Source organism: Colletotrichum spaethianum (genome assembly GCF_022836535.1).
Source record: "Colletotrichum spaethianum MAFF 239500 DNA, contig02, whole genome shotgun sequence".
NCBI classification, from domain to species: Eukaryota; Fungi; Ascomycota; class Sordariomycetes; order Glomerellales; family Glomerellaceae; genus Colletotrichum; species Colletotrichum spaethianum.
In genome coordinates this window covers 1,503,335-1,528,226 of record NW_026054772.1, presented here as the reverse complement: position 1 = coordinate 1,528,226, position 24,892 = coordinate 1,503,335, and the positions used below count along the sequence as shown (strand labels likewise).

Here is a 24,892-nt window from a genome sequence, read left to right as displayed (position 1 = left end):
TTGCACAACTCGGACATGCATAGCCGGGGAGGGGAAGATGATGCGCATTGCCTTCGGAACGTCGCGCGAAAGGGTGAAGCCGAGCCTTCTTACACAGCCCACGCATCAATCAATAATTGAAAGTGATGATTCGACGGTGCCACTCTTTCGTTTTATGCTTTTGGAGTAAGAGATGGATGCACTTGACAGCTTTCGGCGTTTCACTGAGGGGAGTTTCGTATACAAGCCGTATCCCACGCCCACCCGTGCGGAGTAAGAATTGATATCATTTTTGGGTTAAATCACGGCTTCCATTGCGAATCACATTCTTGTACTTTACTTACCTCCAAGCGACGACCTGACTGTCTAATCGTAGAACCAACTTCATCACCTCGGCATCTTTCAAGAGAAACAAAGTTGAACATTATGTCGACGCGAAACTCCAGGAGTTATATAATCCAGGAGAAGACACTGCGAGATGCAAGCAGCAAGCTGCATGTAAGCAAATGAAGTTCCGAGCATACAGTCACAAACGAACTGACCCCTATTCTGCATAATAGGTAATCATTGTTGGAGCGGGATTAGGCGGACTTGGTGCGGCCATCTCAACACTTCTTGCCGGACACGATGTGACAGTCTTAGAAGCTGCCTCCAATATCGGGGAAGTTGGCGCCGGCATTCAAGTTCTCCCCAACGCTGCACGAGTCCTCTTCTCCTGGGGTCTGGAGAAGAAGCTTGAAAAGTACGCTACCAAGCCCCAAAAATGCAACTTCATCGGCTGGAAGGGCAACTTTTTGTCCGATATGGACTATCACGCCTACGCAGCGGCCGCCGGGGACTTCCCCTTCTGGGACTTTCATCGCTCTGATCTACATCGGTGCCTCCTTGAGCGGGCAGTTGAGCTTGGCGCGAAACTCGAAACCAACGCCAAAGTCGACACGTTTACAGTTTCTCCAGACAAGGCAACAGCAACGGTCTTCCTCGTCGATGGGCGCAGCATGTCTGCAGATCTTGTTGTAGGAGCGGACGGTATTAACTCGAAACTGAGGGAAGAGTTTCTTTGCAAGCCAGATCCTCCCCAACTGACGGGAGACCTTGCCTATCGACTTCTTCTTAATACTTCCGACATGTTGAAAGACCCGGAGCTTCGACACTTTGTGGAGAACCCTCAAGTTAACTACTGGGTCGGTCCAGACAAGCACGCCGTTAATTACGTGCTCAAGGGCGGCAAGCTGTTCAACATGGTTCTACTGGTACCAGACGACATACCGGTAGACGGCGGGAACACCTTGCAAGGTAACATCGAAGAGATGCGGGGTCACTTTGAGGGATGGGACCCAAGAATTGGCAAGATGTTGAAGATGTGTGACGAGGTCCTCAAATGGCGCCTCTGCATTCGGCCTGGTCTTGAACCGACTTGGTCGCACTCCTCTGGCGCTTTCACCATGCTTGGAGACGCTGTGCACGCGACTCTGCCGTATCTTGCCAGTGGGGCAGGAATGGCGCTCGAGGACGGTGGGGTCCTTGGCTTGTGTCTTGCTCGACTCACCGACAAGTCGCCGTCATCAAAGCAGAAGGCCCTGAAGATCTACGAAGATTGTCGAAGAGAGAGAACGGAGAGAGTTGTTCGCCGTGGCACCTACAACCAATGGATGTATCACCTTCACGACGGTCAGGAACAGGTTGAGCGGGATGAAAAGTTTAAGAACTTTGCAGAAATGGATGAGAAGTGGTTGAGTGAAGACTCTCCTATTTTGCCTGACTCGCAGGAAACCGGGGAAGACCCATTCCCTTGGAGATATCATGGCGTAGGAAGGTGGCTGTTGACGTATGATATGTGGAAGGACATCGAGTCGAAATGGCCATCACCAACCTCAGCTTACAGTCACCAAACTCCTCGTGCGAGTCTATAGGCCCTTGTTTGAATAACACCATTGCTATCTGTTCACATCTCATGATATGTGATATAATGTTCGGAGTGAAATAGAACATTTTTCGCAATACTCTGTAATTACGAGTTCTCAGGGAACGCACTTCCGGCGGCATTGGTCATCGAACTAGTTATGTAGTACTTGTTGTTGTTCCTAGACAAACAATAAAATGCAATCTATGAAGAAAGCTGAGAATTGTTATTTCAAAGCAGAACTCCGATTGGATCTTTTAGTCTTTGGCCTTAACTACTTTGTTGAGCAGCTGTTGTTCCATTTCGGCCGTAACTTATCTTGCCTTTGCACTTTCGATAGGGCTTTATACACTTAGAAGCTACTGTATTGCAGTAACTCAATGCTTAAAACGCTTCTATCTACATACTATGCGAGCAAATTGATGTTTGACAACGAGTTTTCTTTGGGGCATGGCATCAATCGTTGGATATTCAAACAGCACGATAAGTCTTTGGAACATGTGAGAGGCTTCTATCTCATGCTAACCTCTTATTTCTACTGTCTAGGTACAAACTCCTGTCTTTAGGCACTTGCCGTAACCTCCGAGTTATCCACTTTGTAAAACTCATAATCGTTATATCCCTTCTCAGGAGGTTCTGCTCCATAAAACGTCGCACGATCATAGGGGTTTAGCGGCCAGCCATTCCTCAATCGCTCAACTAAGTCAGGGTTGGCGATGAAGTATCGGCCAAACACCACGGCATCCGCTTCGCCGCTCTTCATCTTAGACACCGCATTGTCACGGTCGAAACTACCAGCAGCGAAGAAGTGGATACCCGCCGGTTTCAAGATGTCTCTGAACTGAGTCAAGTTGTTGGTCTCTGACTTTGATCCGGACAAAGAGGCAAGCTTCTGCTTCTCGTCGAGAACTTCATCAAAACGAGGCTCGATCCTAAGAGCGGGCAGGCCCATATTAGCAAGATCCTCAAGGACACGGACGTGCTAAGAGCTTACATGTGTACATATACGGGCCGCTGCGCTTCTGGCAACTCAGCGATTTTCCGGGAAATGTGAGACCAGTGCTTGTTAGGGTCACTGTCCCGCGTACCCTGGAAATAGTTGTACGGGGAGAGACGAAGACCGACTTTCTCTGGCCCAATGGCGGCGCTGACAGCCGACAAAACCTCAAAGAGGAACCTTGAGCGATTTTCAATTGAGCCTCCGTACTCATCGGTACGGTTGTTGATATTGTCGTGAAGGAATTGCTCAAGGAGGTAGCCGTTCGCTCCTAGTTTAGCTATTAGCGATGCCGGGCAAACTGTTACTCGTCGGCGGCTTAATACCATGAATCTCAACACCGTCAAATCCAGCGACTTCGACCGCGCGTTTTGAGGCAGCAGCCCACTCCGCCGTCAGGTCGTGGATCTCATCGACAGTCATAGGTCTGGGAGGGCCATCTTTGCACTCAGTGCCGTCTAGGTACTTCCCATCCATAGGCTGACTGCCTGATGAAATTGGGGTATTACCACCCCTCATGCCAGATGATGAGGCCCTACCAGTGTGCCAGAGTTGGACGAAGATGAAGCCACCCTTGGAGTGGACGGCATCCGTCACCTTGCGCCAGCCCTTCAACTGGGACTCGGTGAAGACACCTGCGACACCAGGGTATGCGCTAGCATCGAGGCATATATCTGTAGCCTCAGCAATCTGAAGACCGCCGGCGCTGGCTCGCTGGCCATAATACTTCGCAACGCGATCACCAGGAACGTGGACACCACGAGACTCAAACTCGCTTCTCATACGAGTGGTGGGCGCCTACATCGACTCAGTATACTCTTTTCAATGTAAAGATCGGTTCTCATAAGAAAGAACTTACTTGCACAATGCGATGTTTGAGACTGAGACCACCCAGCTTCAATGGCGTAAACAAAGCTGTGTCCTTAAGAGCCGCGAAGGCAGGAGGAGGGGTAGTAGCTTTAGGCATGATGGCTCGTTATTGGAAAGCAAAGATTGATAGGGGTTAGTTATCGGATCTTGTCTGCACCAAAGTTATTCGAAGTAGTTGTATACTAATAACCATCTAACACCGTTGAAAGTGCCAGGTTATGAGCAGGCTGTCTGAGGCTTGAGCCATCGTGCGAAGCCACAAATCCATCCACAATTGAATGCACTTTCGTAGTCGGTCGAGATCGCCATGTTGATCGGTGGCTGCAAGCGCACCAAACCCCCATTTCCAGAAGTGGGAGTGGAGTCACCTCCGATGCTGGGGTGGCAGGATGCCTATCTTGGGGGTGGGGGTCACTCACAGATCAAGTAGTTTGTATCTGACCTGTCGGTGACACACCAGCAGTGATCAATCAACCCGCTCCAGGTAACGGGCGATTTCTACTCCCCTTGCGTGTTACATCCGGCAAACGATAAGCTAGGCCAGGTACGGGGAGCTCGGGAATGCGGGACACTGCGAATCCGTCCCCACAAGTTCGGACATCGGCGTGGAGACTTAATTCGTGGGGCAATACTCCTAATTATATGAGCCAGGTTGGAGATAACAGGCACCAAATACTGAGCAATGTTGGCTATCGATGGTTGGATTAGGAAAGTCCTTACCTCAGTCATTTTCTCACTGTGTATAGTGAAAAAGTGAGTGTGATGCATCTCGGTACTACATGATGTTCATTGTATTCTGCAATGATGGCTTAGCAGTGTGTGTATCTGGTTTGCAACGGCTATCCTAAAGTTAGGTACATAGGAAAAGCGTCCGCATGCTGGGATGTGTTGAGAACTTACCCCTGATGCATACAGCGAGTTGTGATAGTTTGGGGAAACTGTCCCAATCTTGTGTTTCATTTAATCAAGCCACGTCCTTCGGCCTTTAGTGGTATTTAGTATTGCCACGTTGCGATGCAATAGTGACATTGCTGTTTGATCATACAGCTACCACAAGGTGGAGTGGTGGTTTCCCAAAGAGTGAGAGTGCGGAAGGAGCTAAGCCCATAATCAATGCTAGTCATGGTTTGGGAAATGAAGAATTGGAATTTAGTGTGGTATCTTCTCCGCAAGGGGACAAAGTCACGTTCATGTAATAGTTGGTGCTGATGACCATGAAGCCTTTCGCTCTTAAAACTGAATCGCTAAATAGAAGCATGCCCGTGTGTCTCATAAGGCAGTCCGAAGCAGAAACCGCTCACCAATATCCATAATGCCGCACTGGCGTATATCGGCACAACAGTATACCCGGCATATGTTGACACAAACGATGCCACAAGACCGCCGAGACGAAGGAGTGTAGCTGCAATTCCCGTCCCTGTTCCACGAACGGGACCGGGGAAGGACTCGGGTGTGAATGCGTACATCACCGCATATTCTATCAAGTGCTTGTCAGCAATATGTCCTGCCCGACCATGTTTGGAACGTCAACTTACCAAAGTTTCCAAGGATTGCGGTTGCACACTGGAAACCAATGTCCGCAGCTTCAGTGCCAACCGCTGTATAGGCAAACAAAAAGGCTCCGGTCATTACAGCCGAGGCCGCCATCATCCACCGACGACCAAAGCGTGTTTCAACGCAAAAGCCGGCAGCTATCGGACCAATCACTCCAGCTGATGAAACAATACAGTAGATCATGTAGGTGTGATCCAGAGACGTGTTTGTGGAGTACGACGACTTAGTCTCCAAATACGATGGAATAAAAGCGAAGTAGAGCGGGTACGCCACGCCCACAGTGAGCCAAATGAGAAAAGTGACGAAGGTATGTTGCGCCATCTTCCTGCCAGCGAACAACTTCTTGTAATTGTCGGCGTTGTAGTCTCTGAAGCTCTCTCTCAGAATTTCCATGTGCGACAGTTTAGACCCTCGTGGGGCTACATCCGCATCCAGTGGCGCGGCAATGCTGCTCACGCCATCGTCTGAAGACGCAACTCCATTGCAGTGTCTGTCAATGGCTTGAAGCATGTCGAGAGTAAGAGTTTCGGGGCGACCGTTGTATCGAGCAATATAGTTGACAGCCTCTACGGCCTCGGCATCGCGGCCCTTTGAAATGAGGAACTTGGGCGACTCGGGGATCTTGAAAGCCACAATACGGATCAAGCCAAAGGCAATGGCAATACCGCCGAGGGTGATCATGAGATAACGCCTACCAGGTCAATGTTAAGAAGATGTTTCGATCAAACGATGCAAGTTTTGCAAATAAACTTACCACCCCATGTTGTCTTGCATGCGACAAGGAGCGTCCGTTGATGGACACGCAAAGTTTGCCAAGAACACCCAAGCCAGGAGAGACACAATAACCTGACCCAAGTTCCACCATGCTGACAGGCTGACGAGCAGCCATTGATGTGTTTGGGGGACGAACTCCAGAAACACGACGCTGTCAACGGGAACGTTGCCTCCGGCTGCTGTGCCAATGATCGCCCAGAGAATGCAGAAGCCAGTGAAGTTCTGAACACCAGCCACAGCACATGCGAAGATACCACCATAAAGGATAGTCGCATTAAATGCCGGCTTGCGACCGATGAGATCGGCAGTCGTACCCCAGAAGGAGGCACCGACTATCAGACCGACATAATAGGCTACTGAGCTGAAGCTGAGGCGCGCAATATCCGTAAACTCATTGCCGATCGGGGGTCGGATGGCTGTGATGCCCTGAGACCAAAAGTTGTCGACAATCCAGCCGAAGCCATTGACGACAAACAGAATCCATTGGAATCTGGTGCGAATATCCGTTAGTCACAGTCGCCAGAAACAAACAATTGCTCGTGCGCTCCAACTTACTTTCCCATACCAATTTCTCCAAGGTGTTTCGCGATGAGCTCCGACTTCATACGGTAGTTCTCATTCACAGCACCCGTGTAGAAGTCACGGAGGGCTGAGTCGGCGACAGAGTCCGCTTCGCCGTGCTGGACGGAGCCGGAGGGTGTCTGCCTCAAGCCGGTCTCCGTCGCGCCCTTACTGACACTCTTCTCGCTTGGAGCAGACATCCTGAACACGGTTCGGTTCGCAAAAATCGCAAGAAGACAGGTGAATGATTAGGTCCTGCTCTCAGAAAAGAAAGACGAGAAGCCTGGGTACTGGTTTTCGGTAACATAAGCCTCGCAGGGCGCCAACTCCCTCAACTTTATTGAAGCCAGGTACACCACTGGACGAGCTGTTTACCTTACATAAGGGTCCAAAGAATTGGAGCTAGAGGTCGAGGAACCGGCCAACACGTCGAACAGTCGCTCCATAGCTGACATAGCGACAGACCCGTTATGCCAGGGGTTTTCTGGGGTGAAGGACAAATCAAGGGTCCTATTCCGCTGGGGCGATCTTTACCTCAGCCTCACATGAAGAGATATGGAGATGGATATGGGCTATCGTGGGCTATCACTCGCCTGCATGTATGGATATCGATAGGGTCTATCTTCCCTACCTGTCACCGACGGTGTATCGCCCCAATCCCCTAGGATGAATCCTAGAGATTACGGGTCCCCACCCCCACTTTGGCATGCACGGCTTGTTCCAAACTTGACGTTGACTCCATTCCTGCTAGGGTGTCTGACATGGTCTCTCCAATCAACCGGACCACGCGCCGCGTCAAGCCGTTTTTAGAGTTCAGAAAACAAGGAAATAGTTTAAACTCTCCGCCTGCATGGCGTGCTATGATGATTTCATAGATGCGGGTTGGCTGCATTCCGGGGGGCCACGCAATTCTAAAAACCCCATATTAAAATATCTGCAAAATCTCTGCAGGTCAATTTTGGGTGCTATACGTAAGAAAAGTGACCCTGAATTTCTTACCACATCGTGTACCGGGTAAGCGAGAAGAGATAGGCGCATATTATCCATGTTTGTTAACTCGGCTACATGGTTGTTCTGCGCTTTTGCCTATGGAAACTGGGTAGCTTTTCATTGTGTTGATATCGAGGATACGTACGTCACATCAATTTCCCATACTCTGGACGGCTGGGACAGATTGACTCGAATCGCGCAAATTGTGCCGCTTGTGCTGCATGTCCCATTTCCTGCCTGTCACTTTGTCTACACCGCTATGTACTGCCTTGGACCGCGGCAAGCGCAATCTAATAACCGTCCGCTATTTGTAAGAAGCCACCAAAGTAGTCATCCAGCCACTTTGCCGCAAGCTCACCGACGCCACGATCTGTGGCGCTCCAGCGGCCAATTGATCCTACGTAGCCGTCTGGTCGAACGATGATCACTGCAGCCTCATCGGGTCCTAGACCACCTAGCCACTTGTCCGTACACGATCGGCCCTGTGTGTCAAGGGACGCCACATCGTCCAGGTAGACCGTCCAACCACTCTGAGAAAACAAATGTGGCAGAGACGCAATCTCGAAGTCATCTTTATTTGTAGATGCTGTGTGAAAGCTGAGTCAGTAACAGGCGCGCAGCAGCGTGGTCAATTGGCAGGCGCTCATTGGCTAGTAACCGGGCTCGGGGCTTCCTCCGACGTGGAGAACCGAGGGAGACAACGAAGAAGAACGACTTACTGATGAGGGCAAATGTGCAAAGTTGGCTGACTGAAGTATATCTTTCAGGACGCTCATGAACGTTATCGGCTCGTTCGGCTCGGGGCTTCATCTCGTAGGACTGAGCCGCTGCCGTTGACAGCCGCGACACCAGGGAAGATGCCGATGTTACGCCATCACTGAAGCAGCTTAGGAACGAAGCTCCTGCAGCGCTCAAGATATCGTTTGAAGCTGCGTACACGCGGAACTGACCCAAAATAGGAATGTCTAGCTGGGCATCTACCGGACAAGCGTCGATATACCGAGTGAGCTTTGCAGGTGGGAGATTGCAGCCAGGCTTAGCGTGACCTTTCACGGTCTCTGCGCATCTTCGGTTAAGCTCATTCTCGCCATATTCAACACCCACGCCCGAGATAAAGCGTGTGTTCGTTTTGAAATTCTCAGCTAAGCGTTTAGCATCGCCGCCAGCAATTTCGTTGGCGTGTTCGAAGTCGAAGTTGATGAGGTCGTGTGCAATTTTCTTGCGCTCCTGCTCATACGTGCCCAACAAAATGTCATTCTTCGCAAATCCGCGCAAGGCCAAGTTCAACTTCCATCCTAAGTTCCAAGAGTCGTGGATGCTTGTGTTCATGCCTTGAGCGGCCTTTGGACTGTGGGTGTGACTGGCGTCTCCAGCGATGAAAGCACGCTGGTTCGGGTCTGAGAAGCGTGCGGCCACACGCTGAGCGACTTGGTAGTTGCCGAACCATTCTACAGAGCGCCATTTGACGCTGTACGGCGCGAGGATCAGTTTCGCTTGTTCCATTACGTACTGCTCGCCCAAGTCTTTTGACGATGTCGAAGACTTCATCTCGATATAGAAACGGGTCATGTTGCGTTCTCTAGGGATGATAAGGATGGACCCATGTTGTTCCGAGAACACTACCGTCTTGCTCCAGATATCAGGAAAGTTCGTCTCCAGTTCACCATCCAAGACACCCCATACCGAGGTGTGTGGCGTCCCTTGGGCGTATGTATCGGGAATACTTTTGCGTACGAGAGACCGTGCACCGTCGCAACCAACGAGATACTCCGAGCTTATTCTCATTGGACCTATCTCAGCGTGTTGGCAGTCAATTTGCAATGAGCCGTCGTTCAGAGCACCGTAGGTCTGGAAGCTATGGTTGCGCTTGATCTCAACACCGCTCTTGCGAAGGTCGTCGATGAAGACACCCTCCATCATACCCTGATGACACAGCAGGATGTAAGGCTGTAAAACATCAACAACAGATGTAGGGTAGTGAATGGACCGGCTCAGCCGACGCAGGTCAGCTTCGCTCGAGCTCTGCCACATGCAAATGTCATGCACCTTGACTCCTGTGCGGAGGAGCTCGTCACCGAGGCGGAGCATCTGCAGCGTCTCTATTGACTTCGGCTGGATTCCGTCTGCTCGACCGACAGTTGTCTGGTCTGGTCTTTCATCAATAATCTGAACATTTTGACCGAATCTTGCAAGCAAAGATCTGTATCAACGGATTAGCACGGAGAAGTGGGGCAGAAACATCGGTGATAGTGGGGCACGCACCCGAGCATAAGGCCGGCAGGCCCGGCTCCGACGACGCAGACATCAGATTTGCCTCGATGTGCGTTCTGTTGTTGCCGACCATATAGGTTATGGCCACCATTGCTGTGAGACCCATTAGGCGCCGCTGAGCTTGTCGTCATTGTGCTGTGTATGTGAGAGGGAAATCCTCGAGTGAAGCTAAACCTTTCAGTATTGCCGATTGTCAATGTAGAAGTAAGAGTATGTAGGGTCCAAATTGGGGTCTGTGGTCGAAACGACTTATACCGACAGATCGGGGCTTCCTAGCTTCGGTATAAGACCAGTGCTACTTGCTAAAAGAATAAATCTTAAGAATAAAACCAAATGCTTGAATCAGTATCTCGTGCAAAGCTCGTTAACTCACTTCACAAAAATGGCTCGATATCCGGCTGATGATGATGCCAACAGGTCCCGCAAGCGTGGTGCCATTTTTGACATTCCCATCAATGCGCGGAGACGTACCTCCATGTATTGCGGGCATTTCCTCCCACTCCCCAACCCACGCCGATGTCGTATCGAGTTCCCTTAGGTCCCCCACTTGCGAGGGGTAGAGCACCTGCTGGCACAAACCATCCTAGGGTGGAGTAATAATCCGCGGGGTAAGGTGTTCAACTCATTCGATTATCTGTTGGGGTATCCACTGATAAGCCAGTTTCGGTAACATCTCGGCGACCCGAGTCCGATGACGGCGGAGCTGACGGCCGGCTGTTCCACCAGTCGATCCGCTCGGTGTCCCGAATCTCTTCGCGCAGCCGGGCTCGCCACGGAGGCGTAGCTAATCACTTTATAGTAGAGGTAAAGAATCTCCTTGCGGTGTCTTGGAACAAGTGAAATCATTCGCAGCTGCTCACTAACCTTGACATCCTTACGCCTTCTGTGCAACGCGACAGCGACCATGGCGAAACTCACAACCCCGCATTCCATACAAAGATGGCAAGATGTAGTGACCAAAAAGAGACAGGTTCGGGCGGAAGCTCTTGCTGCACAGGCAGATAAACAGTCAAGCGATTCGAAAGCTCTTGACATCGCTAATGTGGCGGACGCCACGGGTCTTGTATCGATGATGTCACAAGGCACGATTTCAAGTGAGGATGTCATAAACGTGTATATCCAAAGGTTCGCTCTATGTTTCATTAAGTCTGATATTTCTTACTGAAAATATCGCTCACGTCTCCTGCAGAGCGACCGAGACACATGGAAAGGTAGGTTGTTGTCTTCTAAAGTACTGAAAACACACTGACGCCTTCTGGCGGGGTTAGACAAACTGGTATGTGAAAGTTCTAAGCTACATCTGGCGACCGGTTTACTAAGGCTCAGTTTGTCTTTCAATGTACAGTCTGACGGAGATACTGTTCGAAGATGCATTGCAGCGCGCGAGAGAATTGGATGCCTACATGGCTAAATTTGGGAAACCTATTGGCCCCTTGCATGGCGTTCCAGTCACACTCAAAGATCAATTCAACGTTCAAGGGTTTGATTCAACTCTTGGTTATGTTGGCAGATCTTTCAAGCCGGCAGGAGATGACGCTGTTGTGGTTAAAATGCTGCGATCTTTGGGTGCCGTCATAATTGCCAAATCAAACTTGCCACAGAGTATCATGGTCAGTCAAACTGCATCACCTCTAGTCAAGTAACTCGTGGTTTTGATATTGGAAACCAGCTAACATTCTTTGCATTCTCATTCTGACAGTGGTGCGAAACAGAGAATCCTTTATGGGGTCTCACAACCAATCCTTTGAGTGATAAGTACACTCCTGGTGGTTCGACTGGTGGTGAAGCAGCACTTCTTGCTTGTCAGGCGTCTGTGTTAGGATGGGGGACGGACATCGGAGGAAGTATCCGCATTCCATCACACATGATGGGGCTATATGGATTCAAACCTAGTGTAAGCCAATCCTCTTGCAATAATAAGCTGCATATTGCTAAGGGAGGATGTGCCGAATACATGAAAGCTGATTACCCTTGCAGAGCGCACGTTTGCCCTACAGAGGCGTCCCAGTTTCCACAGAGGGCCAGGAACATGTTCCATCGGCGGTTGGTCCAATGTCACGCACATTCGACACCATTCATCTTACGATAAAGAACTTGGTCAACGCTAAGCCCTGGGAGCTAGATACACGTTGCGCACCGATTCCATGGCGGGAAGAAAAATGCAACGAAACTTCATCTAGGCCTCTAACTATTGGTGTTCTACATGATGACAACGTTGTCCGCCCCCATCCACCTTTGACCCGAATTCTTCTTTCCGCAGTGCAAGCTCTGCAGGCAGCAGGCCATGATGTTCTTGAATGGAACTCTGACTTGCATGAAGAATGTATCAGGACAATGGTGAGTATGGATCAGGCTCTGCTTTCAGGTGTCCACTGACCGCCAACTTTAAGGACCAATACTACACAGCCGACGGTGGTGAGGACATACGAACAGACGTGTTAGCTGGAGGCGAACCTTTCATCCCTCACGTTGAAAGACTCATCAACCGTGACGAACCAATCTCTGTCTATCAATATTGGCAGTTGAACAAGCGCAAATGGGAGTTGCAGCAAGCATATCTCGAAAAGTGGCAATCAATTCGATCAGCCAAAACTGGTCGCATGGTTGACATCATTCTCATGCCACCTATGCCACACACGGCTGTGCCGCATGGCGGGTGTCGTTGGGTTGGATACACAAAAGTCTGGAACTTTCTCGATTACCCCGCGCTAGTCATACCTGGAGGACACGTCTGCCAGCAAGATCTCAACGAGCCTTGGTCTGCGACGGCAAGGGGAACGGAAGACGAGTGGAACAGCAGTTTGTGGAAATCTCACAGAGAGGAGATGGCTTCACTTAGTTTGCCGGTGGGATTGCAGATTGTTGGACGCAGACTCGAGGAAGAGGTGGTGCTTGCCGCTGGCAAGATCATAGATGATGTTTTGCGAAGGATTGATACAGGTTGTCAAAGGACAGATTCTTTGGCAAGAAGTTGAATTGATTCTCGGCTTCGAAAATACCGTCTGAATTAAAGGAGATTCACAATGTTGGAACAAGGGCAATCGGAGGCAGCAAGAGATGGGAGGCATAGGCCCGTCAGCCACACCTGACAAGGTGTGGCCAGCCACTCAGCCACAATGAGGGGCACATCCCACTCCACCTTACCGCTGGCCACGCAGTTAGACTGCCCATCTCCATACCTATAACCAACAAGCAATATCACTACTTTGACGTGACCATTGCTATCACTCGTACGAGTATCACCACCTGTGAAACTAACATGTATTGAACTGTTTTCTTCTAGAAGAAAGAAAGGTTCCCGAAATGCATATCGTACCGCTTGTGATCTATACCCATGGTTGCTCCGGTCAAGTTTGATAAAAATGTTCAAAATTGGCATTACGACCATGGAGTGGCTAGTGATAGATTGCTTTATAAGGCGGAATAGAATGTGTTTTAGAGGCTTTACATAATACGACATGAACCATGAAGCCATTTCGACATACAAAGATAGGCGGTCAGTATATGAAAAATCTCATACCCATTACTTATCAACTGTCGGCGATTGTGTCTTCTTCCAATCTTCGTACTTTTTCATGACTTCTTCACGGCTGGCAGGCATCAAACCTCCTTCTGGAGCCGGGTTCTTAGACTTGAAATAGTCACTCATCTTTCACCAGGTTAGGACTATACCTAAGTACGAGAGATGGAATAAAAGCTTACCTCTCCCATCGTCACCCACTCGACGCCTTCGTGTTTATTAATGTGCTCAATGATGCGCTCATGCATCAGGAGAACGTGGGGCCGGCCCGAAACATCCGGGTGGATGGTCATGGGGAAAATGAACTCGTCTGTCTCCAATGTTAGAACAGGCAACCAACCCTTGCTTCTTTTCCGTTTTACTTACCATACTCCCTGTAAAAGTAGTCGAAATGGTCCCGCCAAATGTCTTCAACATCCCTGCAAGTCGCGGTTGTCAGTCGTGGGTACCTCCACCTCAACATCAACACCAACCACCAACCTTGGGTTCACCCAGCCGTGAGAATTGGCCGAATTCTTCATAAACATCATTGGAGGAAGATCGTCGATATACCAAGAGCCTGGTATCTCAACGAGGCCGGTATCCTTTCCCTTCACTAAGGGCTTCATCCATGTGTCGGCTTTTTGGGTGTAGTCAATCTTGGTCCAACTGTCCCCTGTTCTCAACCAGTACGCTTGGCAGTCATGATGCGACATTGAGTGATCGTACTCGATACCATAGCTCAGGAGCAGCTCAGTTCCTTCTTCACTAGTCTCCCACCAAGGCGCAACACTGCCCTTGGGGGGCTTACCGCCACAGAACTCCGTGAGCATCTTCCATGTCTTATCCAGAACATCACGTTGCTGCTCAAATGTCATGTCGACGGGGTTCTCGTGGCTGTAGCCATGCAGACCGATTTCGTGACCTGCATCACGCACCATGGCACACTCCTCTGGGAACGTTTCCAGCGAATGACCGGGGATGAACCAAGACGCTTTGATGTTGTACTTTTCAAAAAGCTTTAGAACTCGACGCGTACCGATAGTCCCAGCCCAGATACCTGGGGTTCAGTCACTTGTCAGCCAGTCCAGCTTAATAGCGCCAAGGATTATGGACCCCGGAAATGGGACTGGACTTACCTCGACTGATGTCACTGGTACTATCCTCGCCACCGTAAGAGCCGAGCCAACCAGCGACGGCATCGATATCAACGCCATAGCTGCAATAGGAGGCATGTTAGAGGTTGTCTGTATTGGAGCAGTGTGTCTCAAAGGTAGCTCCATACCAGACAAGAACCTTCTTCTTTCCCATTGTAGCGGAAACTTTAATTTTGTGAATCACTGAAAACTTATGATGTGAGAGACTCAAGGCTATGCAAGTTCTGTTGTTCATTGAAACTGTGACCTTTTTTAATGGTGCAAATCCGGCCCGGTCCCAAGATACTGTGAAGTTGTTAAGCTAGAGGTTTGGTACTTTGTTGGCAGTTGACTTCAAGCTCCTTGAATCCACTCCACAAGAATGGGGGAGGTTTTCCAGGTTTCCCAAGTATCCATGTCTTATCGCAACCTTTGGTGCACTGGCACCGGTTGGCTGCGCTTATACCCCTACTGCAGCATCCATTGATGGGGGAGGCTGAGCCCCCACTCCCATTCTTGGATCAATGTAATCCCACTTTCGAAGCACATCCACATCCAAATATCCACTCAAATCGAGATAAGGACTGGTCAAGATCTTCTCTCTCCTTTTACGTTGATCGTTAATTGGGCTACGGGGATGGGGTTGTTAATGCATCGGATGGCCAGCTCAAACAACTACTCACATTGATCCCCTGCAACGCTATACTTGTGGAACTACAAGCCACTCTTGCCAGAAGGATCGCCAAATAGCGTTAAATCTGGTGGTCACGAATGAAACCCAACAATCTAGAATACAGCGCTTGGTGCGTGAACTACTGGGTGGATTGTATTTGTTGTGTCTCCGAACAGCCGAGACCTGGTAAGGGAATGGGGAAGGCTTTCATAGTGCATCTATGCCAGCATGGATCGTGTCATTGAAACATTTTCATACTCTTTCCGATCGATACTAGCTTGGCTTTTAGTGGCAGTTTCCACAAGAACGAAATAGGAAGAACCAAACATCGGTATTCGCTTGTCGCCTTTTTGCCGAAGCTATTCAATTTTGCATTTTATCTTCCTTGAAAGCATTGTGTTTCCACTTTAGCTTGAGTTACGCTGTGTACCACAGAGGGCACCCCCTATTGTTCCAGTGTATCATATCTGTATTCAATACCTGTTGTGCTTGGCAATTCTCAATCACGTAAGATACGCACACAAGATCAATATTTACGATGTCAAAAGTATGTTGCAAAGTCACAGTCTCTTTGATTGATCTGCTGCGAGGTTTTGGTGCCATGAACACTAACGACTTCAGTTTTCTCTGCAGGGCCGCGTCGCCGTTGTCACTGGTGGTGGCAGGGGTTGTGGGTTTGCCTTTGCCCAAGGTCTCGCTGAAGCGGGAGCCGATGTTGCCATCTTCGACTTGATCGAACCAGAGCCCACCACCTTTGAGCAGCTCTCTACAGCGAACGGCATTCGAGCAAAGGCATACTCTGTTGATGTGACGTCGCTTTCAAGCTTGGAGAACGGGTTCGCATCTGTTGCGGCTGACTTCGATGGCAAGCTTGATATTTTCGTCGCTTGTGCTGGTGTGAACAAGAACGTGGAATTTCTTGACACTGAAGAGGCAGATTTTGACAGACTTTATGGTGTTAACTGTAAGGGATTATATTTCTCTGCCAAGCTTGCTGCGAAGGCTATGATCTCCAACGGCACCAAATGCGGCAGCATTATTTTCGTCGCGAGCATAGCCTCTCATATCGCCATTCGTTCACAGCGCTCTACTGCCTACTGCGGCACAAAAGGGGCCGTTAGAGCTATGGTGGCACCTATCGCTGCCGAACTGAACAAATACGGCATCCGAGTCAACTCGATCTCGCCCGGCTATGTGAGAACCGAGATGACCGCGCCTTTCCCCCATCTTCTGGAGAGCTGGAAGGATGAAATCATGAACGGTCGTGTTGCGGAGCCAGATGATATCAAAGGTGCATGTGTCTTTCTAGCCAGTGATGCTAGCAGGTAAGTTGTTTTGTTACAAAAGCCTTGTTGACCGAACTGATTGGAATTTCACAGATATTGCCAGGGAAGTGATATTCTAGTTGATGGAGGTGTCACCAAATGGTAGCTATAACATATATAAACATAGCAATTGCACTCGTACTTTTCCGTATGGTGTTATGCCTAGGTGCTGTCTTTCGAGGCTACACACATGAAAACCCTCTTGGTTTGTGAACATTTGTTAGATGGGTTGTTTTCACAACAACAGAAAGGTGCGACTAAACGTGACACAAAGGCTCTGTATTTGGCAATAGCTGCGTAAGAAATCCGGCTTATGCACCATTTTTGCTGGCTCTTTGCCAGCAATGCAACGTAAGCGCTGGGGTGAGTCAGTTTTGACCAAGTCACGTGTACTTGCCTTTTTAATGCAGTTTTATGACGCCGACCAATATTTTTGAGTCACCCTGATGCATCCTTGAATGTACTGAAGTTTTCCCCTCATTTAGGTTCAAGACACTCTGCTCAACGCTAAGCAACCCGAGTTGTACACAACACCACCGAAATGGCTGTTTTCGCCATTGTTTGGGCCACAGTGGCAAATGAGGCCGTGTTCTTGTTTCTCATTGCCCCGTTGGCAATTCTTTGTGTCTACTTCGTCTTCAACGTTTTCTTCCATCCTTTAAGCGGGGTCCCCGGGCCGTGGAGAGCAACTGCCGCTCCGCTCTGGCTATGGTATCACTCGTATGCTGGTGACGAGACCACTTCAATCGAGCTTTTGCATACAATTTACGGCCCGGTCGTTCGAATAGCCCCAAATGATGTCGATATTAGCGACGGTGCAGCTCTTGCCCCTATCTACTCGGAGAAGGGCGGTTTTTTGAAAGCCCCCTGCTACAGGAACTTTGACTTTGACGGGCATCCAACAATATTTTCTGCTCTGAGTCCAGCGCATAGATCCATTCGCGCAAAAGCAGTTGTTAGCATGTTCAGTCCAGCTTCGCTCCGCAAAGAGGGCGATGCAGTGCTTCAGTCCTGTGTCAAGAGACTTGTTACCCATATCAAGGAAGAGGCTTCCTCGGGAAAGCCGGTCAACGTGCTCAATATGGGCAGATGTCTGGCCCTTGATGCCGTTACCGAGTATCTACTCGGCAGGTCTTATGGAGGCATCGTTGAACTTGAGGCGTCCAAAACCAGCAAAGCATCCAAAAAACTCTCTGCGAGCGAGTTTGTCGACACTTTTGTTGCAGTTGGCCGTTTCTTTCTGTTGCCAAACTGGATCTTCCACGGACTGGAGTGGGCTCTACCAAAGCTGTACCCTGATCGAGAGGTCGATCAGTCAATGGATCTTGTCACGAACTTTTGTCGCCAAGTTGTTGCTGATGCCGATCCTGAGAAAGATCAGACATATCAGGCTCGGTTGCTAAGAATTGGCATAAGCAAGGAAGAGGTCGCTGTACAGTGTATGGATCTCATTTTCGCTGGCACTGACAGCACAGGCATGAACTTCGGCACGATATGCTGGCATTTGGCAAAGTCCCCAGAGGTGTATCAGAAGCTTAAAGTCGAGCTTGCGACATCGTCAGCCATGCAGGCTGATCCGCAGACTCTCCCATATCTCCGAGGCGTGATCCGCGAGGGACTGCGAATGTCGATGGCAAATCCAACAAGGCTGCCTCGTCTTGTGCCACCAAACGGATTTCTGTTCACAACTAAGATGCCATCGGCTAACATCACGGCCTTCAAATTCCCCGGCGGTACCTCCATCGGATGTGCACCATTTAGCCTACACTTCAACGAGCATGTCTTTCCTGATTCAAGATTATTCAAACCAGAGCGATGGCTCGAGCCGACTGAAGAAATGCTGCGCGACTACATTCCCTTTGGCCTAGGCCCAAGGCAATGCATTGCTCGAAATCTTGCGTCTAGTGAGCTGTTCTGGGCAGTTAGAGAGTTGGCTGTTTCTGGGGCCCTCGATGGCGCTCGACCAACGGGACGTATGGAGGAAGGCATTGTTATTGACGAGTGGTTTAACTCAAAGGTCCGGGGCCACACAATCGAGTTGACTTGGGGACAAAAGGAATAATTGTGGCCTTACTATGATACTGGCATGGTTACTAAGACTGATGCTCAGATTTTTACGCGGCGATGTCTCTTAAAGCAAGGCGAACGTTTGCATTCATGCCAGGAGGTGACAAAAACAAGGTGCTACCCTCAAAACTAATACTCTCCGAGGGCCTTTAGTAGAACTACCGCAAAAAAACTTCCAAAATCAAAGTGAAAACTAAACTAACGTGAAAAATACTTCAGAACATCTTCAGCTTATATGCTTTTGCTCAGCAATTGCTGAGCAAAACTGACAGGGTGAAAGTCACATCGGTAGAACAGATTATTAGCAGCAATTGATGAAGCGGCGTGATGCTATTGTCACTCGGTAGCTCCTTGACTCGAATCTTCCGCTGGAATCCTTTGGCCCACGTCACTGAGAACAGGACGTCATGATTTGGCCTGCGCTGCAAGGGCCATCGGGTACAAGAGTGACGCCGAAGCGGAGCAACTCTCCACAATACTGGGTCAAACTCACACCTTGGCCTAGATTGCTTACAAACGCTGAAACGACTGTTGTGAGCGAAGCTTTCGCAGGGGCGAACTCGCGATAACTACTTGATAAACATGACAGAGGCCACTCATATCACTGAAAGTTCCCAAATCAGGACAACTTGACAGGTCTCTCCGCGTCTCACGTCAATAGTCGCGCTCCATTCTATTATCAGACATATTCATTCAATATGACTCGACGATGGACATTGAATGGCCAAAGTGGCTTTGATAAATGCCTCAAGTATGAGGTGAACGTCCCGAAGTCGAGCCTGCTTGGCCAAAACGAAGTTTTGGTGGAACTACACGCCGCCAGTTTGAACTATCGTGAACTTGCAATTGCAGACGCTGAGGTTAGCTCACCAAAGTATGGATTGTCTAAGGAGCTAACATCCTTTGTAGGGATCAGCAGCCCGAGCAGGCCCAATTCGGCCCAACGTTGTACCCGGCTCTGACGGTGCAGGAATCGTGAAGGAAGTCGGGGCGTCTGTGTCGAATTTCAAGCCAGGTGACCATGTCATCACCCATCTCGCACCAAAATTGGCCGAAAGATCTGGAGACGAAGAATTACCCGCCTATTCCGATATCGCAGATGGTCTCGGTCAGGTTGTTGATGGAACATTGCGATCAGAAGGCGTTTTCCCAGAGACTGCACTTGTTCTTGCTCCCAAGTCTTTGAGCTGGTCGGAAGCTGCGACATTGACATGCAGTGGACTCACAGCTTGGAACTCGCTGTTTGGTCTCAAAGGCAGGGAGCCGGGTCCCGGTACTTGGGTTCTCATCCAAGGAACAGGCGGTGTGAGTATCGCCGCACTGCAACTGGCTGTTGCATCTGGTGCGACTGTTGTTGCCACAACCTCATCTGGAGAAAAGGCCAAACGATTGGAAGATCTCGGTGCTATGTACACCGTCAGTTACCGTGAGAACCCTTATGATTGGGGCATGAAAGCTAGAAGTGTTACTCCGAACCAGAGCGGGTTCGACATTGTTGTCGATATTGCCGGAGATGACTCTTTAGCCCAATCAATCTCAGCAGTTAGAACCGACGGCGTTGTTGTGGCAGCGGGCATTGTAGGTGGACAAGCTAAGCCTGTACCAATGTTGGCTGCCCTTGGGCGCCCGTGCATTGTCAGAGGTGTACTCTTGGGCAGCAGGAATCAATTCCGAGAAATGATTCGTTTCGTGGAAGACAAAGGCGTAAAGCCAGTTGTTGACGACGTAGCGTTTGAGCTCGCTCAGGCTAAGGATGCGTACGCTCGACTGAAAGCGAAGAAGCATTTCTCTAAAGTTGTCATCAAGATAGACCATTGAGCCATGAGTCAATGGTCAAGGCTTATAGAACAAGTCATATACTTTGTGTATATAAACTCGCGGCCTGTATCCTTTTTTTAAGGTTCTGCTCTACTGGCTTTCCTATGAACATGTCTCTACGCTATTGACCCCCGAATCTACCTCAGTATCATACCAATTTCTTTGAGCATCGTTAACTCTATCAGGAACACTAAACGAAGTATCTCCATCTCTGGTCTTTCTCGCCCTCACTCAGATCCCGCGTCTCGACATCCTCCGCTCTCAGAGAAACACCCTGTTCCTTGTTTTTTCTGTTGTTTTCTCTTCTCATCCAGATTCCAAGCCAAAGGGTAAAGACTATGCAAGTTACATTGCAACCAGCTGTTGCGATAAGTGTTGGAGCATATCGTGGGGCATAAGTTGTTCGAAACGTCCCTGCCGAGAGAATACCACCTAGATTTCCAAGACCCACAAGCAGACCAGTCGTCGCGGCCCGTGAGTTTTCGCTCAAGTTATTGTTATTGTGCCAACTGTGAACAAGACAACTTGGAATATAAGCGCCGGCAGTGAGTAGGAAGGTCGCGAAGTATGCAATCGCAATGTGGGCTCGAGCGTCGATAGCAGCCAGAACAACGAGACCTACGAGGCTAGTTGTCAAGCTGGCGACAATGTGAAAGGTTCGCTCTCTGTTCCTGTCGGAGCTATAGGTAACAGCGAGTAGAACCAAAAAGCCAGCAACGTTTGGTGGAACCGTAAGTAGGTTCGTCGTAACCTTGTTGTAGCCTAATCGACCAATAACGAGAGGTAGAAAGTTCGCCGTTGTGGCGAATGCCACAGGATAGGTGAGACTGATGATGCACCATATCGGGAACTTCCAGTCTTTCCAAGTCTGGAAACATTTTTTGAAGCTGAACTCTTCCTCAACGTCACGAGTGCCATCCCTGAGGGACCGAAGAGAAGCAACCTCCCGCTCTGCTTGGGTCAGAAACCATGCAGTTTGCGCATTTGCAGGCAGCCACCAGAAGGCCACAATACCAAAGATGACTGTGAGAGCACCTATGTTTTGTTAGTTCCTATTCATAAGTGTATTTGATCACATCCATACCTTCGATGATAAAAAGCCACATCCACCCATGGACATGAGGGTCTTGGATTCGAAATACTCCGAAAGATATGAGACCAGAAAATGCGCTAGCTAACAACGCACTACCGAAGAACAAAGCAATGCGAAAGCCAAGTTCTCCTCGTGTATAAAACAAGGTCAGGTAGAAAACCGCTCCGGCGAAGAAACCGGCTTCGAAAGCTCTGTTGGAAATAGTGTGTTAATATCATTTTAAGTTATGTATGAAGACATTACTTACCCAAGAATTAGTCGAATAGCCAGCATGCCTCCAAAGTTCTTACAGGCTGCTTGCAAGAGTGCCATGGCTCCCCACCCTACCATCAGTCCCGGCAATACAATGCGGCCCGAATAACGCTTGGTCAAGAGGTTTAGGGGCAGGTCACAAAGACCATTTGGTATGTAAAAAAGTAAGATAAGCAGTGAGTATTGTTCTCCGACAAATCCCAAGTCCTCACTCATACCATCTGTTTCGGCGTTTCCAAGGTTGCTCTAGCCGCAAAGTTAGCAAACTGGCCTCACTCAACTGCTACATGACACTTACCCTATCAACTGCGTTGAAGAAATACACTGCTCATGTCAGCATAATGGCCTTCGATTATTGAACCAAAGTGTTCATTTACTTATCGACAGAAAAGGCAGAAGCCACAAATCCATCTTGCGAACTGAGTGAAGTCAGCATCAGAGTCATCTACCAGAAACTTCGCCTCAAATTCACTCATGAGTCTTACCGTAAGCATTTTCTGTGGCGGCACTGATCATTGTTTGCGTCCCAGACTCTTGGTCCCCAGCTTTGGGGTCTTCAGAGGGTTTGGGTACCGTTTTGTCAAACTTCTCCATGTCGGTTGCAGGGGGTTGCACTGAAATGATGGGAGTCAATGCCGACTAATATACTATTGTGTTTACAGTTTGCTTGAGGATTGGCAACGTACTGAACTTGGTTATATAAAGTCCATGAGCAATATCATATGCGGTATTCTTATTAGTATCCAACCACCTATATGGGCTTCTCCTCCCATCCGCCAGTCACAGCTTACAGGTCAATGTTCAACATAAGATAACCGATAAGAGCGGTGCAATGATGATAATCCAAAAAAAGAGGGGTTCCTTTGAGCCGCATTAATCCCGAGGCCTCGACCACCAACACAGTACATGGTGATATGCTGTCAAACACACAGGATCAAGAGTGGGGGTTGTCACGTAGCATGGGGGATGGGTTTTGTAATCTGGAACAGACCCAAGTTCCCCATTAGTGATCGCTGCCCACTTCAAACGAGATCCTAACAATATCATTGCTATACTATGTAGAACTTGCGACTCTCGATTACATGTCTAGAACCTTATCCTTACGCGACAGCAATCTGTGCCGGCTGAGCTTCTGCTTGCTGCGCTTGCATCTTGTTCGCTGTGGCTTGCTCCAAGCCCTGCTTGTACAGTTGTGCCCGTCCGTAAGACTCAGCATATGATGCGGACACCGCCTGCTCCACAGTGACAGGCCCAAATTTGGCCGGTTGAGTCTCCGACTTGCAAGTCGGAATGCACTCGACCAAGTAGTCAGGGTTACCAGAAACAAAGACAGGAATAGAATAACGTTCTTTTCCAGACTTGTTGATGACCCTATGAATGTTGCTTTTGTACAACTCGTTGGTCCACCTTGCCATGAGATTGCCCAGGTTCACTACGAAGGCTCCCTCAGTTGGCGGAACCTATCCATTACTTATTAGCACTGATGCATAGATAGAACGCCAAGTTGACTATGAGCCCTCCTACTTACATCAATCCATGTCTCGTTCTTCTTGTCCCACACCTGTAAGCCATCCACTTCATCTTGAAGAAGCATGGTGATGGCGCCAAAGTCCGTGTGAGCACCAATCCCGCGCGTCAGCTTCTCGTCTGCGTCTTTGGGTTGTGATGGATAGTGAAGAAGTCTCATGGTTGCAACAGCTCCATCCATGAACTTGGCAAAGTAGTTTTCCTCGAGGTTCAGTGACAGCGCAAGAACCTTCATCAAGTCAACAGCTAGCTTCAGCGTCGAGGAGTAATATTCCATCGAAGCTTCCTTGAAACTTTGCAAGTCACTTCCCAGGCCCTCTGGCCACTGGTTAGGACCGCTGTTAAGCTTCTTGTTAATAAAGTAAGGGTGAGTCTCGGGGATTTCAGCTCCAATGTAGAAACCCTCTTTGAGTTCTGGCTGCGTCCCCTCCTCCAGAATTTGTGATCTCAGCATCTCATAGCCGCGGTTCCAGGTGGTGTTCTCCTTGGCAACTTTCTGCTTCTCTTCGAGGGGAAGAGCAAAGAATTTCTTAGCGTTGTGCATGGCGGACTTCTGCTGCGCTAGAGGTACAGAGTGACCGATGATCTGGAAGAATCCGTTGTAAAGGCAGCTTTCACGGACCTGGTCCACGACCTTCTGCTTCTGCAACGGATCCTTAGAATAAAACCCTGCGAAAACACGTTGTTAGATATCACACTTCAGGCGACGCATATTGGCTGGGTCTAGATTTACCTGAGAAGTCGATAATGGGGATTTCAAGAGCAGCCATGGTGGTTTAGGTAAAATATGACTTTCGACAGCAATAGTGCGCTCGGCTATAAAATGCAAGATCCAAGTCAGGTTGCGGAAGTCTTCAAATTGTTTAGGCAGTCTGTGAATGTCTACGCAGTCGAGCCAGGAGATGCCCGCAACCGATCTTCGCTGATATAGTCCTGAAAGCATGTGATATCTGAGATCATCAACACTCTCCCGAACACAATCACCCCCTCTTCGCTCCTCGGATGCTTGCTCTGGCGACGGGATGCCACAGTCAGGAGTGGGGTCAACGATAGTATCTCCTGCGTGGATGGGTGCCAAGAGCGCGGCATTTACCGGAAAAAACACAGTGGTGGTAGACTAAGACTGATAAGAATAGATGATAAGTTTACAGGACAGACTAGACGCCGCAGGTGCCGTTCCGTTCTCGGCGTTGGCCAATCCCCCGCCCGCCGGAAAACCCACTTTCCCCTCTTGCTGAAGAAAGATAAGGTGTGTTCCAGCACCTTGAAGATAGCAAATGACATGGTTCCAAACCTCCAGCCACACGTTTCGCGCACGCGGGGTGCATGATTATGCGTGCTAATTGCCACACGGCTTCAATCAGATTATCATCGCGCAGAGGGCAACCCACTACATCGAATGGCTTTCTGCAGCGGACTGATGATCGTAGCCAAGATCTGCTTCTTCTCGCTGCAATTTTACCTACAGATGGAAGTTCATCTCCCTTGTCTTGGTTGTATTTCTTTTGGTGTTGTTTGCTCGCAAGGCTTCGCCTAAGGTTCATCAGGGGAAATAAATTTCGCCAAGGTCTAGAGTGTAACCTAATTACAACCTCAACTAACT

General features: G+C 49.2%; 10 protein-coding genes across 10 annotated transcripts; 4 read left to right on the top strand and 6 right to left on the bottom strand.

Moving 5' to 3' along the window:
* Positions 1-405: 405 nt before the first annotated feature.
* On the top strand, positions 406-1,892 carry ColSpa_01308 (FAD-dependent monooxygenase OpS4; the record flags this gene model as incomplete). The annotated part of the gene is made up of 2 exons (XM_049267520.1): positions 406-477; positions 540-1,892. 2 exons carry the CDS (start codon positions 406-408, stop codon positions 1,890-1,892), a joined length of 1,425 nt encoding a protein of 474 aa, XP_049123477.1.
* A 552-nt stretch (positions 1,893-2,444) lies between these two features.
* Positions 2,445-3,846, bottom strand: ColSpa_01307 (flavin oxidoreductase hxnT; the record flags this gene model as incomplete). The annotated part of the gene is made up of 4 exons (XM_049267519.1): positions 2,445-2,864; positions 2,885-3,159; positions 3,182-3,677; positions 3,739-3,846. 4 exons carry the CDS (start codon positions 3,844-3,846, stop codon positions 2,445-2,447), a joined length of 1,299 nt encoding a protein of 432 aa, XP_049123476.1.
* A 1,147-nt stretch (positions 3,847-4,993) lies between these two features.
* Positions 4,994-6,838, bottom strand: ColSpa_01306 (major facilitator-type transporter hxnZ; the record flags this gene model as incomplete). The annotated part of the gene is made up of 4 exons (XM_049267518.1): positions 4,994-5,226; positions 5,285-5,994; positions 6,058-6,567; positions 6,633-6,838. 4 exons carry the CDS (start codon positions 6,836-6,838, stop codon positions 4,994-4,996), a joined length of 1,659 nt encoding a protein of 552 aa, XP_049123475.1.
* Positions 6,839-7,918: 1,080 nt separating this feature from the next.
* On the bottom strand, positions 7,919-10,030 carry ColSpa_01305 (phenol hydroxylase; the record flags this gene model as incomplete). The annotated part of the gene is made up of 3 exons (XM_049267517.1): positions 7,919-8,214; positions 8,348-9,828; positions 9,891-10,030. The coding sequence occupies 3 exons, from the start codon at positions 10,028-10,030 to the stop codon at positions 7,919-7,921; spliced, it is 1,917 nt and encodes a 638-aa protein (XP_049123474.1).
* Positions 10,031-13,422: 3,392 nt separating this feature from the next.
* On the bottom strand, positions 13,423-14,709 carry ColSpa_01304 (peptidoglycan deacetylase; the record flags this gene model as incomplete). Its single annotated transcript, XM_049267516.1, has 6 exons — positions 13,423-13,548; positions 13,602-13,729; positions 13,786-13,838; positions 13,900-14,458; positions 14,538-14,617; positions 14,684-14,709. 6 exons carry the CDS (start codon positions 14,707-14,709, stop codon positions 13,423-13,425), a joined length of 972 nt encoding a protein of 323 aa, XP_049123473.1.
* A 1,036-nt stretch (positions 14,710-15,745) lies between these two features.
* Positions 15,746-16,536, top strand: ColSpa_01303 (putative NADP-dependent mannitol dehydrogenase; the record flags this gene model as incomplete). Its single annotated transcript, XM_049267515.1, has 2 exons — positions 15,746-15,754; positions 15,829-16,536. The coding sequence occupies 2 exons, from the start codon at positions 15,746-15,748 to the stop codon at positions 16,534-16,536; spliced, it is 717 nt and encodes a 238-aa protein (XP_049123472.1).
* Positions 16,537-17,073: 537 nt separating this feature from the next.
* Positions 17,074-18,594, top strand: ColSpa_01302 (cytochrome P450 monooxygenase yanH; the record flags this gene model as incomplete). The annotated part of the gene is made up of 1 exon (XM_049267514.1): positions 17,074-18,594. One exon carries the CDS (start codon positions 17,074-17,076, stop codon positions 18,592-18,594), a length of 1,521 nt encoding a protein of 506 aa, XP_049123471.1.
* Positions 18,595-19,297: 703 nt separating this feature from the next.
* On the top strand, positions 19,298-20,417 carry ColSpa_01301 (zinc-type alcohol dehydrogenase-like protein; the record flags this gene model as incomplete). Its single annotated transcript, XM_049267513.1, has 2 exons — positions 19,298-19,459; positions 19,509-20,417. 2 exons carry the CDS (start codon positions 19,298-19,300, stop codon positions 20,415-20,417), a joined length of 1,071 nt encoding a protein of 356 aa, XP_049123470.1.
* A 345-nt stretch (positions 20,418-20,762) lies between these two features.
* ColSpa_01300 (major facilitator-type transporter hxnP) lies at positions 20,763-21,978 on the bottom strand (the record flags this gene model as incomplete). The annotated part of the gene is made up of 4 exons (XM_049267512.1): positions 20,763-20,831; positions 21,148-21,452; positions 21,502-21,701; positions 21,758-21,978. 4 exons carry the CDS (start codon positions 21,976-21,978, stop codon positions 20,763-20,765), a joined length of 795 nt encoding a protein of 264 aa, XP_049123469.1.
* An 884-nt stretch (positions 21,979-22,862) lies between these two features.
* Positions 22,863-24,059, bottom strand: ColSpa_01299 (2-oxoglutarate-Fe(II) type oxidoreductase hxnY; the record flags this gene model as incomplete). Its single annotated transcript, XM_049267511.1, has 3 exons — positions 22,863-23,222; positions 23,291-23,958; positions 24,023-24,059. 3 exons carry the CDS (start codon positions 24,057-24,059, stop codon positions 22,863-22,865), a joined length of 1,065 nt encoding a protein of 354 aa, XP_049123468.1.
* Positions 24,060-24,892: the final 833 nt, after the last annotated feature.